The 12,884-nt window shown below is 35.3% G+C and overlaps 1 protein-coding gene across 1 annotated transcript in view; it reads right to left on the reverse strand.

Moving 5' to 3' along the window:
* Positions 1-12,884, reverse strand: part of LOC117108843 (carboxypeptidase A2-like) — a 22,402-nt gene that overhangs the window by 8,510 nt on the left and 1,008 nt on the right. Inside the window, exons 2-11 of the mRNA XM_033251012.1 lie at positions 10,526-10,613; positions 9,842-9,955; positions 5,478-5,576; positions 4,733-4,834; positions 3,821-3,928; positions 3,084-3,254; positions 2,673-2,772; positions 2,372-2,382; positions 1,435-1,605; positions 1,022-1,121 (exon numbers count right to left, since the gene is read on the reverse strand). Coding sequence (XP_033106903.1) covers positions 1,022-1,121; positions 1,435-1,605; positions 2,372-2,382; positions 2,673-2,772; positions 3,084-3,254; positions 3,821-3,928; positions 4,733-4,834; positions 5,478-5,576; positions 9,842-9,955; positions 10,526-10,613 — 1,064 coding nt within the window. The remainder of the gene's footprint in view (positions 1-1,021; positions 1,122-1,434; positions 1,606-2,371; positions 2,383-2,672; positions 2,773-3,083; positions 3,255-3,820; positions 3,929-4,732; positions 4,835-5,477; positions 5,577-9,841; positions 9,956-10,525; positions 10,614-12,884) is intronic.

The raw sequence follows: 12,884 nt of genomic DNA on the forward strand, positions 1-12,884 counted from the left end.
ATATATAGCCGTTATTAAACAATAAGTATGCAATATATACATACCTTATACATTATATATAATTATACGGATTCGGATTAAGTAGTGATACCACAAGTTTACGAACTTCGATGCTACGTTGACGCAATCTCACCATGACGTCATGATAATGATAAAAGTATAAATCACCTTCCTTATGTTTGTTAAATAAAAATGCTAAATTTTTTGTGTGTTTCCTATCTCCCTAATCCTGTTTGATCGTAAGTTAGATGGTAGTATATCCACTCACAATAGTGTAGTCGCAATAACTACTTGCACAAAAGGGAAATTCAAAAAGGAAGAGAGAAAAGGAAAAACCTCTTGAGTGATTTAACAAGTATTGTACATGCAAAGAGGCTATAGAATTAGAGACTGGTTTATCTTATTTGTTTTTCATGGTTCGAATACGTCACAAGCTAATCAGTAAATAATAAATCATTATTTTTATAAATGTCCGTTGGTACGAAATATATAAGGGGGCATGATTATAGGCTAAAGTGAAAAACTTTTTATGATGAATATTTCAGTGGAAGATTCAAGGGGGCCCAGCTGGCCCACCTACCTACCTCCCTATTTTTTTTTTTTTTTTAGAAGTTTAAGTCTGAGGGTGGCACTTCCGACTAACTAGAGGTGCCATAATCATAAATTTTTTGAGGTGGTCTACACTTAAAATTCCCTCCCTGGGCCCCCTCTATTTCGAACTCATGGATCCGCCACTGTATTTTGAAAATGTAGTGTTAAAATAAATGTTAATTGCATTCCTTAAAATAAATTAAATACAACTTTAAAGGCTATAAACGCCAGAGCTTCCGGGGGCTTCACCCCCGGACATCCACCGGGGCCCAGGTGGCCCACTGGCTCCCAGACAAGGCTTGGGCCTACGCCCATGTGACAAAAACATGTCACATGGGCGTCAAATAGAATTCTCTGGACAGTGATTCATTCCTTTAAAAAGCGAATTGTTTAATCCCACCCTGCATATTTTCATATTATTCTAAATTACCTTTCCATTTAAAATCCCAGTTTCTGTTCGGATCGACACCTATGCATGACGTGTTGTTATGGACAGAACGGGTCCTTCGCCAAAACAGCTTTTCCAAGCCCTACACATAATGACGTTTAAATAGCAATTAAATTATAGGCAGAGTAGAAGTAGAAGGATTTTGGGTGCTTAAACAAAAAGTTAATATAATATACCTTGCAATTTAAAAGATAATATATTATAATTATCATACAAGATCAATTTTAGTGAAAGAGGAACACATTTTTTTTTGTAACTGTGGTCTGCTTAAAGTGGTAGGAAGTTTTGCAGAAGTGAGGTTTGGTCGGGTTGACAGAACTCTGCACCATTCCTTGTCTGCATACATTCCGGGCCTATTTTATGAGCGAATGTGAAATAAAAGTGTTCAGACGTACTTCTCGGTTTGGTACTCCTAAACTATTGAAGTATTCTCGAACAGATGTTACATTTTCCATCGGTATCATTGCATATTCATATCCATCTATATTCATAACGGGTAGTAAGTACCACACAATTTCGTCCACTAATTCTGTCACTATCTTATCATTTCCGTACTGCTCCAGTATCTAAGATAAAACGATAACTATGCAAACATTAAAACACATAAAGGAACCCTCTGTATATAGACAGCATGCGACTTCTCGCTATTAAAGCTTTTGGTGTTGTTTCGATTCAACTGGACACACACATAGGCCTACACAAATCTCGATTATTTTAGGGAAATTCCATGGGTTAATGTTCATGTTTTCAAGTTCAAGTTTTTCATGTTCCGTCTCAAGCACCATTTTATAAAGCAGATATGTGCGCTATATACATCTTATTTATTTTTATCATCATTATCATCATCATCATCATCATCATTATATATATAATATGTATATGAATATATATATATGTTTATATTTATATATATACATCTGTATTTATATAAATATATATACATATATATATATATACCCCGTGAAATGGCGTCCATTTTAAATCCCTGTCTCTTATACACATCTAGATGTGTATAAGAGACAGACCTTATACAATACGGATTCGGATTAAGTAGTGATACCACAAGTTTACGAACTTCGATGTTACGTTGACGCAATCTCACCATGACGTCATGATGATGATAAAAGTATAAATCACCTTCCTTATGTTTGTGAAATAAAAATGCTAAATGTTTTGTGTGTTTCCTATCTCCCTAATCCTGTTTGATCCTAAGTTAGATGGTAGTATATCCACTCACAATAGTGTAGTCGCGATAACTACTTGCACAAAAGGGAAATTCGAAAAGGAAGAGAGAAAAGGAAAAACCTCTGAGTGATTTAACAAGTATTGTACATGCAAAGAGACTATAGAATTAAAAATAAGAATTAAAATAAATGTTAATTGCATTCCTTAAAATAAATTAAATACAACTTTAAAGGCTCAGATAAACGCCAGAGCTTCCGGGGGCTTCACCCCCGGACATCCGCCGGGCCCAGGTGGCCCACTGGCTTCCTGACAAGGCTTGGGCCTACGGCGGCCATGTGACAAAAGCATGTCACATGTTTTGTCAAATAGAATTCTCTGGACAGTGATTCATTCCAAAAAGCGAATTGTTTAATCCCACCCTGCATATTTTCATATTATTCTAAATTACCTTTCCATTTAAAATCCCAGTTTCTGTTCGGATCGACACCTATGCATGACGTGTTGTTATGGACAGAACGGGTCCTTCGCCAAAACAGCTTTTCCCAGCCCTACACATAATGACGTTTAAATAGCAATTAAATTATAGGCAGAGTAGAAGTAGAAGGATTTTGGGTGCTTAAACAAAAAGTTAATATAATATACCTTGCAATTTAAAAGATAATATATTTTAATTATCATACAAGATCAATTTTAGTGAAAGAGGAACACATTTTTTTTTGTAACTGTGGTCTGCTTAAAATGGTAGGAAGTTTTGCAGAAGTGGGGTTTGGTGGGGTTGACAGAACTCTGCACCACTCCTTTTCTGCATACATTAGGCCTATTTTATGAGCGAATGTGAAATAAAAATGTTCAGACGTACTTCTCTGTTTGGTACTCCTAAACTATTGAAGTATTCTCGAACAGATGTTACATTTTCCATCGGTATCATTGCATATTCATATCCATCTACATTCATAACGGGTAGTAAGTACCACACAGTTTCGTCCACTAATTCTGTCACTATATTATCATTTCCGTACTGCTCCAGTATCTAAGATAAAACGATAACTATGCAAACATTAAAACACATAAAGGAACCCTCTGTATATACACAGCATGCGACTTCTCGCTATTAAGGCTTTTGGTGTTGTTTCGATTCAACTGGACACACACATAGGCCTACACAAATCTCGATTATTTTAGGGAAATTCCATGGGTTAATGTTCATGTTTTCAAGTTCCAGTTTTTCATGTTCCGTCTCAAGCACCATTTTATAAAGCAGATATGTGCGCTATATACATCTTATTTATTTTTATCATCATTATCATCATCATCATCATCATCATTATATATATATATAATATGTATATGAATATATATATATGTTTATATTTTTATATATACATCTGTATTTTTATATACATATATATATATATATACCCCCGTGAAATGGCGTCCATTTTAAATCCTATGTGCCGATTTTGGTAATACACCCCCGTAAAATGGCGTCCATTTTAAATCCTATGTACCGATTTTGGCAGATGCGTGTTTGGCTTATTGATAATCGATTGATTGTGTGATTAATTTACAGTTTACATGGAGAAAGAAAGCTTTTACCTGCTGGATAATGAAGACCACAGTTGCAGGAGCGATTTTTTCACGTGCATGAATACCGCCCTCAATCCATATCCCTGGCTTCTTGTTTCCACCTGTGTCGCTCGTAATCTATGGATGGTATCCTCGTTAGGTCATTAATTAGTGTTTTATAGTTAAACATACTTCTTATATCCATATTGTGTGATATGATGAACGAATAGATGAACATATATACGTGTTATATTATCTTTAAGTGAACGTATAGTTAATGTCAACTATATCTAGGTTCGGATCTATCTGAAAAACTATCTGTTGTCAATATAGGCCTACCGTACGGTACTTTATATAAGTAATGTCTACATGAGAGATGGAACATAAATAATATAATTTTAAAATTTGATTTGTCATCAATTGTGGTTATTTACAATATATTGGTTGATCAACCAATTTTTTTTCACTGTTTTTGATAATTGAATTTGTATTTTTAATTTGTATAAGGAGTAATTAGGCCTATTATTATTAGTAGTAGTATGGTATTATATTATGATGATAATACTTTATTAATAATGATCATCACCATCATCATGAGGATGATGATATGGCAATAATGATTGTGATGACGATGATAATGAAAACAACAGTAGCAACAATAACAAAAGCAATATTATTATTAATAATAAACATAATGATAATGATTATAATATATGCAGATTATGATGATAATGATGATTATGATGATAAAAATGTTCTTGTTGTTGTTGATGATGATGATGATGACGACGACTACGACGATGGCAATAGCTATGATTATGACAACGCGACAAGGAAAATGACTACGATTATGACAATGACAATGGCAAATTTAGTTTGCACTACCCTTAGTAGGTATGCTGCTTTGGGCAGTATACCTTATGCCATAATTGTAGGTCGTACCTTGATAACATACATATCTCGACCCTCAAACGTCTTTCCTATTGTAAATAATGAAGCGATATTGTTGTGTCTTTGCACCAAAGTTTTCAACCAGGCGGTGATCTAGAATTTACAAAAGAAACAAATTGTTCGTATAGTGCTTTGTCCACGTTTATGACATTTTACGCGTCAAATTATGTGAGTTTTTCCCATATATGGACATGATGGGCAAATCTCGGGTATTTGTCACATAAAACCCTGTTAGAGTGAACAGATCCCATGCAGGCAGAGATGCTTTATTGTTTCCTGCGCAATGACAAGCCGGGCACCCACTGAGTCGTAATACGGCGCACGATCGTCGCATGAAGAATCCAAATCCCCTCCCTGTGAGTGCTAGAATACGCCGTCTGCTGATTGGCGGTGGCAGTTTCAACGGATCGCCATTATATAAACGATACGTTGTGCGCGCGTAGTCGCGTTGCCTTGCTTTATCGAATCGCGTCGGCGCGCCGACGACCGCCGGGCGCAGTGAGTGCCAGGGCCTACGGGAAAACTGCTAAAACTACTATAATTGCCTCAGCTCCAAAACAAAATTTGAATAGGTAACGCGCAACACCCACAAAATATTATAATTTAGAATCTTTAATTAAATTTCATTTCATTATTCAGAACAACAGAAAATCATCGCCACTAAGCTAATATAAAGTTACTTAACTTCTTTTAACAAATACATTGTAATGATAATAAATTAAGGTCGGAGCCTGACCTCATCGTATGTGTGGTACCGGGTGTGGTCATATTCAGCGTCACTCACGTCACGTGGTTTTCTTAATTTTTCAGCGAGCTTTTCTTCAACGTTTTCAACCTGATTAAAATAAAATGTAAGTAACAGTTTGTCTTGATGGAAATAAATACCAAAAATAGAAAGCGATTACATGAATGAAAGACTAGCAAATATTTTTTAAAAAATTGAAAAAAAAAATACTTATGGTTTAGAAAAAAATCTGAAAAGAAGCCTAGAAATCACTTTTTGAGAAGTTGTATTTTTAATTTGTATAAGGAGTAATTAGGCCTATTATTATTAGTAGTAGTATGGTATTATATTATGATGATAATACTTTATTAATAATGATCATCACCATCATCATGAGGATGATGATATGGCGATAATGATTGTGATGACGATGATAATGAAAACAACAACAGCAACAATAACAAAAGCAATATTATTATTAATAATAAACATAATGATAATGATTATAATATATGCCGATTATGATGATAATGATGATTATGATGATAAAAATGTTCTTGTTGTTGTTGATGATGATGACGACGACTACGACGATGGCAATAGCTATGATTATGACAACGCGACAAGGAAAATGACTACGATTATGACAATGACAATGGCAAATTTAGTTTGCACTACCCTTAGTAGGTATGCTGGTTTGGGCAGTATACCTTATGCCATAATTGTAGGTCGTACCTTGACAACATACATATCTCGACCCTCAAACGTCTTTCCTATAGTAAATAATGAAGCGATATTGTTGTGTCTTTGCACCAAAGTTTTCAACCAGGTGGTGATCTAGAATTTACAAAAGAAACAAATTGTTCGTATAATGCTTTGTCCACGTTTATGACATTTTACGCGTCAAATTATGTGAGATTTTCCCATATATGGACATGATGGGCAAATCTCGGGTATTTGTCACATAAAACCCTGTAAGAGTGAACAGCCCCCTAGGCAGAGACGCTTTATTGTTTCCTGCGCAATGACAAGCCGGGCACCCACTGAGTCGTAATACGGCGCACGACCGTCGCATGAAGAATCCAAATCCCCTCCCTGTGAGTGCTAGAATACGCCGTCTGCTGATTGGCGGTGGCAGTTTCAACGGATCGCCATTATGGCTACGTTCAGACCTGTGAGATACGCCAGGCGTATCTAACGCCAGGCGTACGTTAATCAATGGCGTAACTAGCGAGATGTCCAGACTGGGCGATTAATGAACGCTAGCGTAAGTATTCGCGCGAAATATTCGTATTCGTAATTCGCGCATTTTATTTTCTGTTTACATCTAGGTTTATTTTGATTGGTCAAATCTTGGCTGAGTTCAAAATCATCGATGCGTGACTGTCGTAAATCAGTGGCGTACGCTAATCTGGGGTCTGTTGCTGGATTACCGTACGCCAGTGATTGCGCGATAATACTGGCGTTCGCTACGCCGCGCACAAGTTCACACCACTCGATTAACGTTACGCTAGCGTAAGTCGTTGTGTCTGAACATAGCCTATATAAACGATACGTTGTGCGCGCGTAGTCGCGTTGCCATGCTCTATGGAATCGCGTCGGCGCGCCGACGACCGCCGGGCGCAGTGAGTGCCAGGGCCTACGGGAAAACTGCTAAAACTACTATAATTGCCTCAGCTCCAAAACTAAATTTGAATAGGTAACGCGCAACACCCACAAAATATTATAATTTAGAATCTTTAATTAAATTTCATTTCATTATTCAGAACAACAGAAAATCATCGCCACTAAGCTAAAATAAAGTTACTTAACTTCTTTTAACAAATACATTGTAATGATAATAAATTAAGGTCGAAGCCTGACCTCATCGTATGTGTGGTACCGGGTGTGGTCATATTCAGCGTCACTCACGTCACGTGGTTTTCTTAATTTTTCTGCGAGCTTTTCTTCAACGTTTTCAACCTGATTAAAATAAAATGTAAGTAACAGTTTGTCTTGATGGAAATAAATACCAAAAATAGAAAGCGATTACATGAATGAAAGACTAGCAAATATTTTTTAAAAAATTGAAAAAAAAAATACTTATGGTTTAGAAAAAAATCTGAAAAGAAGCCTAGAAATCACTTTTTGAGAAGTGTAATGTTACAAGCAGTCATTGTTGCCAAGTGTCTGCATTGACATCTTCTGGTCACCCTTAGCCTGGATGACATTTGCGTCGGAGCATTATATGCAAATTATGGACGTTTTTCATAATGGCCGCAAAATATATTGAAATGTACATACTGTATAATCTAGCATTTGAAATTAACAATGTGCAAACAAAAATAAAATTCTGAAAATTCCTGAAATAGAAGGAACATGATAAGTGAAAGATAAAATTAGGACTACTATAGTTAGAAAAAATATTAATAATTATGTAATCTTCTATAGACTACGTAACTTATAAAACTTCCTCAGTGGCGAGTGAATTAAGTAAGAAAAATGCAGATAGTATAAGGGCAATTTCACAGTAATTGACACGCCGCAGACAATATTTCTTAGCAAGCTATTACCGCAGATCCTGTGGTATGACCAAAGATTTTATTGTTTAAAATGAAATATTTTTACATGTATATCATCATATTATAAATGAGTTTACATATTAAAAATCATTGCAATGTCATACAATTTTCAGTAAAAAAAATAATGATAAATTCACATACTTTCTAGCCATAGTTCACCATTCATGACAATAATGTTTCTAAAAGAAGTAATAGGCCTAATAGAAACTAATAAGATAAAACACCAGAAAGAAAAATAGAGCCATTTTTGCAATTTTATGACTTTTATATTCGTTGAAACATTTGTATGCCAAAAAGTTAAAAATAGTTCAATATTCCTACTAAAATGAAATCTATGTGTTATTTTTAAATGTTTATCCAATTGGTGAACATACATAGTAAGAAAATATTCCAAAAAATTGGTAATGGTGCATTTTATTTTTTAAAGGTCATTGATTCAAAAGTATATCAAAAATCTATTTGGCCTTTATAACGGAGTAGGATTTGTTGTAGTGTATTAAAATACAAAATGCATATTTGGAAATACAATTTGATTATCTATTCTCAACCTTTTTCAAAACATTGATATAATATCTTGTTTCACAGAGTTCGACCTAAATCCTCTGTATTCTATTTTCCATGAAAATGTCACTATAGCGTGTCCTTTTAATGTGAAACTGCCCATATACACTATCTATATCTATAACTGCATGTATCATATTATGTAATAAGATAGAGGTTGTGTCTTTGCTTGTACTAACAGTCCTTTTAACTGGTAAGTTACATATCAGAATTTACTATGGAAAAAACCAAACATTAGAAAGCAGAAAGAAAATATGGCAATTGAATACCAATAGATACCGTAATAAATATGGTTAAGTGTGGATCATTTATGAAGTCAGAAAACTTTGGTTCTAAGGTAGGCCTGCTTAACAAGTTGATAACAATAATATCTTATGTTTATGATGATATAATCTCCTCGTTGTATTACAGTGAATAGCAACATGTATTCGACCAATTTGAGACCAAAATGAATTCTCTACGAGAGAAATTTTGGAGATATAGAAATCGTCCAAAAATAGGGTAATTGTTCAAATCTGATATTTCCAGTCAATTTTGAAGCGAATATTGCAATAGAAACACATTCTGAACTACTTTAAAAGAAAAATCAAGTTTCTGTTACAAAGATATCGAGCCTTATGCTTCTATCCCTAATTTGCATATTTTAGCTAATTTGCATACGAATTTGACCAGGGAAAAGTGTAATTTCACTGTTCCCTGATTGGAAATAATGACGGAGGTGCGATTTTCATAATTTTATCTCCTTCTCACATGCCATCATTTAAAAAAGAAAAATCTTATATGTATATTTTAATTACTGTGGCGGCCATTTTGAAGAACGTCCCTAATTTACCTATAAGGTTCCAACGCAAGTGTAATGCAGGCTGGTGAAGAGGGGGGGGGGGTGATCAGAAGGTGTCAATAAAGACATCTGGCATGGACGACTGATTTTAACATTCCACTCCTCTTGACGTCATTTTTTTCATATTTGTTTCCTGGGCTATAGGTATCATTAAACAATTCTGAAAATGCCACGGTACCTTGCTCATGAAATTAGTACTTAGTAGGCCTAAAGTAGTAATTTTTAAGGCTTGGTCATTTATACATCATCTTGAATCCAGGAATAATCTTTCCAACAGAGATTTCAATTCTTAATTCACATAACGTGACTTGGGATTAAACTACGAAATATTACTTTAGTGACGTCAGGATTGCATAAAGAAATTAAATCGAAATGTCGTTTCATCACAACTTAGATTACAGAAATGAACTTACAATGTACGGAATACCGGCTGACTCCAAATGTTCAGTAAATATTTCGAAGCTATACCCTTCAACAACTATGTCGGTTGGAGTGCCCGGTGGGCCAGCTGAACGTAAGAACACTGCCTGCCGAATGATATTTTTTATCAATTACATATATTATGCAAATAAAAAAATGTTAGTATAGTTTCTTTCTTGTGAGAGAATTATCAGCATACATTTGTTATCGTAGTTATAATTTGTATAATGTATTTATTTATGTAACAGTTTAAGACCTTGGAGTAGTAGCAGCAGCAGCAGTGCAACACGAGTAGGGCAGCAGTAGCTTTCGGAAGGCCTACTAGTAGTAGTAGTAGTAGTGGTAGTGGTAGTGGTAGTGATAGTAGTAGTGGTAGTGGTAGTGGTAGTAGTAGTAGGAGGAGCAGCAGCAGCAGTAGTAGTGCAGTAGCAGCAGCAACATTAGTAGTAGTAGTAGCAGCAGAAGCAGTAATAGCAATAGTAGTAGTAGTAGTAGTAGTAGTAGTAGTAGTAGTAGTAGTAGTAGTAGTAGTAGTAGTAGTAGTAGTAGTAGTAGTAGTAGTAGTAGTAGTAGTAGTAGTAGTAGTAGTAGTAGTAATAGTAGTAGCAGCAGCAGTAGCAGCAAAAGCAGCAGCAACAATCCTCAAGAAGCAATAGCAGTAATTATGTTAACGGTACCTTATTTTCTTCTTCGTATACTTCTTCAAGATTATTCAAAATTACAACCTCCTCAATAGTAGTTGGAATTACACGGATAAATTGAAAGCTAAACCATGGTAAAAAATTGAATATTAAACAATGTTTGTATGCTTATTAGATTACAGTAACACCATGAAAGGCTAAAAGCATAATCGCTTGACGTATACAAAGAAAAACCAACATCTAACGAATTAATAATAATAATTATTAAACCCTACTTACATTTAAACGTGATTCGCTTATTTTATCTCTAAATAATAAAATACAAATACAAAACCACAGACGAACAGAGAACGGAAGAGAAAAGAGAAAGGATATACTGTAATCCCCAAAAGTTATTCAAATCGCTGTCAGGAAAATCTAAACGAACAAAACTCGATACCGTACTGTAAGTCTATATAACTGCTCAGCCTATACTACCCTGGTTCTTATTTAATTTGTTTAAAGGGCCAAAATTATTTTTAGAGTTGATGCTCGCGGGCCAAAAATTATCTCAGTCGACTTAAAAACAATCGTTAAAATTACCAAGTGATTAATTTATGGGGATGGGTACAGTGGCGGCGCCAGCGGGGAATGGGGGCCTAAGTCCCTCCTACCGGACAGGTCAAGCCCCCACCCCCCCCCCCCCCGCCGGACAGAGCTCGTCGGGCAGTCAGAGCATAAAACATATATAAATAGGTCCACACCAAGCCAACACGTCTGTCACAGTCTGAGAGTGTCATTTCTGGGCATCAAGAGGTTGCTATTCTTTAAACAATCTCATTTGGGAGTGGAACACTCCTCTCAGCCCATTCCCCCACCTCGAGCCTACGAGCTCAAGTCCCCCTTGTCGGGCAACTTTCCGCCCCCCCCCCCAAATATATCCTAGAGCCGCCACTGGATGGGTAGTTAAGAGTTTTTACTTGTAGAGTTTATAAACTATTTCCTTATTGAACGCGGTGTCCTTTGTATTTTTATGCGCGGGTCAAATTAAATTACTCTGCGGGCCAAATTTGGCCCGCAGTGTAATCTATTAAGAACGGCTTATACTAATATCTAAGAATTGTATTAGCATTGTAGCATCTAATTTGTTTTTAATAATCAATTCATGTATATAGATATAAATTTTTGAATTCCAAATTATTTGAATCATCATTGAAAAAATTAAGAAATTGAAAAACTGCAAGAATTGAAATGTGGATCTGGAGAAAGATATTCGATGTGTGACATTGAAAGATAGATTAACGAATGCAGAGAGGTATTCACAAGATTCAACACAAAGAGAAGTTTACTAAATAATGATGGAGCAAAGAAGAAAGAGGTGGATTGGGCGTACGTACTGAGAGGAAATAGATTATTAAAGAAGGTGAGTGAAGGGAGAATGGAAGGAAAGAGAACAGTAGGCAGAAAAGAAAGATGTTAATGGATATGATTAACATCGGACATTACGAAGAAATAAAAAGAATAGCGCATCAAAGAGATGAATGGAGGAACTGAATCTAAACTTATAAACGGACCAAGCACTGCAGACTACGCTGTAAAAACAGCGTGGAGGATTTAAACTCGAAGTTCCACGTAATGTTGTTCCGTCTTCGGTGACACATTTAAAAGCTGAACGTGTTTAGGTCCGGCCTAATGTGTTTAGGTTTCTGACATGTTTAGCATTAAATGTGCTTGACATCATGATGTCAAATACCTAAGCACAATTAATTCTAAACACGTCAAGGTCCTAAGTAAGCACATACGATATATCTAAACATGTTTTTAAACGTGTCACCAAAGACGGGAAAACATTGCGTGGAGCGATTAAATCCTCCACGCTATTTTTACTAATGATGATGATGATGATGATGATGATGATGATGATGATGATGATGATGATGATGATGATTGAATATAGGCCTATATGCCTACATTTTTTTTTTTTTTTTTTTAATGTGGTGTTTGATGTTTTGGTTTTTTTTTAAATATTTATTCATATTGTAAACCCAAAAGTGTTTTAACCTTTGTTGCATTTTGAGTATTTTATACCAAATAAATAAAATAAGTAAAGTATGAATAGTTTACAATATATTGTATCCAGATAATCTAATCTTTTATATTTCCATCCAGATAATATGTAGGCCCGTGTTTATGAGTTAACACTATTGAGGTGTAACGGTCGTGTAAATGTGCAAACATTTACGTCATTCGCATAACAGCGTTAAAACTGCACTTAAGTATGATGAGTTGCCGCTTCTTTTAATTGCCACATCCAGAAACAAGTAATGTTTAACAGACAAATGGGCCTCGAAATGGTGTTCATTTTACAAAGCACTATAGGCCTATGTCTACATCCCCATATGCCATTATTAAATAC

Source organism: Anneissia japonica, unplaced genomic scaffold, assembly GCF_011630105.1.
Source record: "Anneissia japonica isolate Jap-2015-1 unplaced genomic scaffold, ASM1163010v1 scaffold6417_len956965_cov193, whole genome shotgun sequence".
NCBI classification, from domain to species: domain Eukaryota; kingdom Metazoa; phylum Echinodermata; class Crinoidea; order Comatulida; family Comatulidae; genus Anneissia; species Anneissia japonica.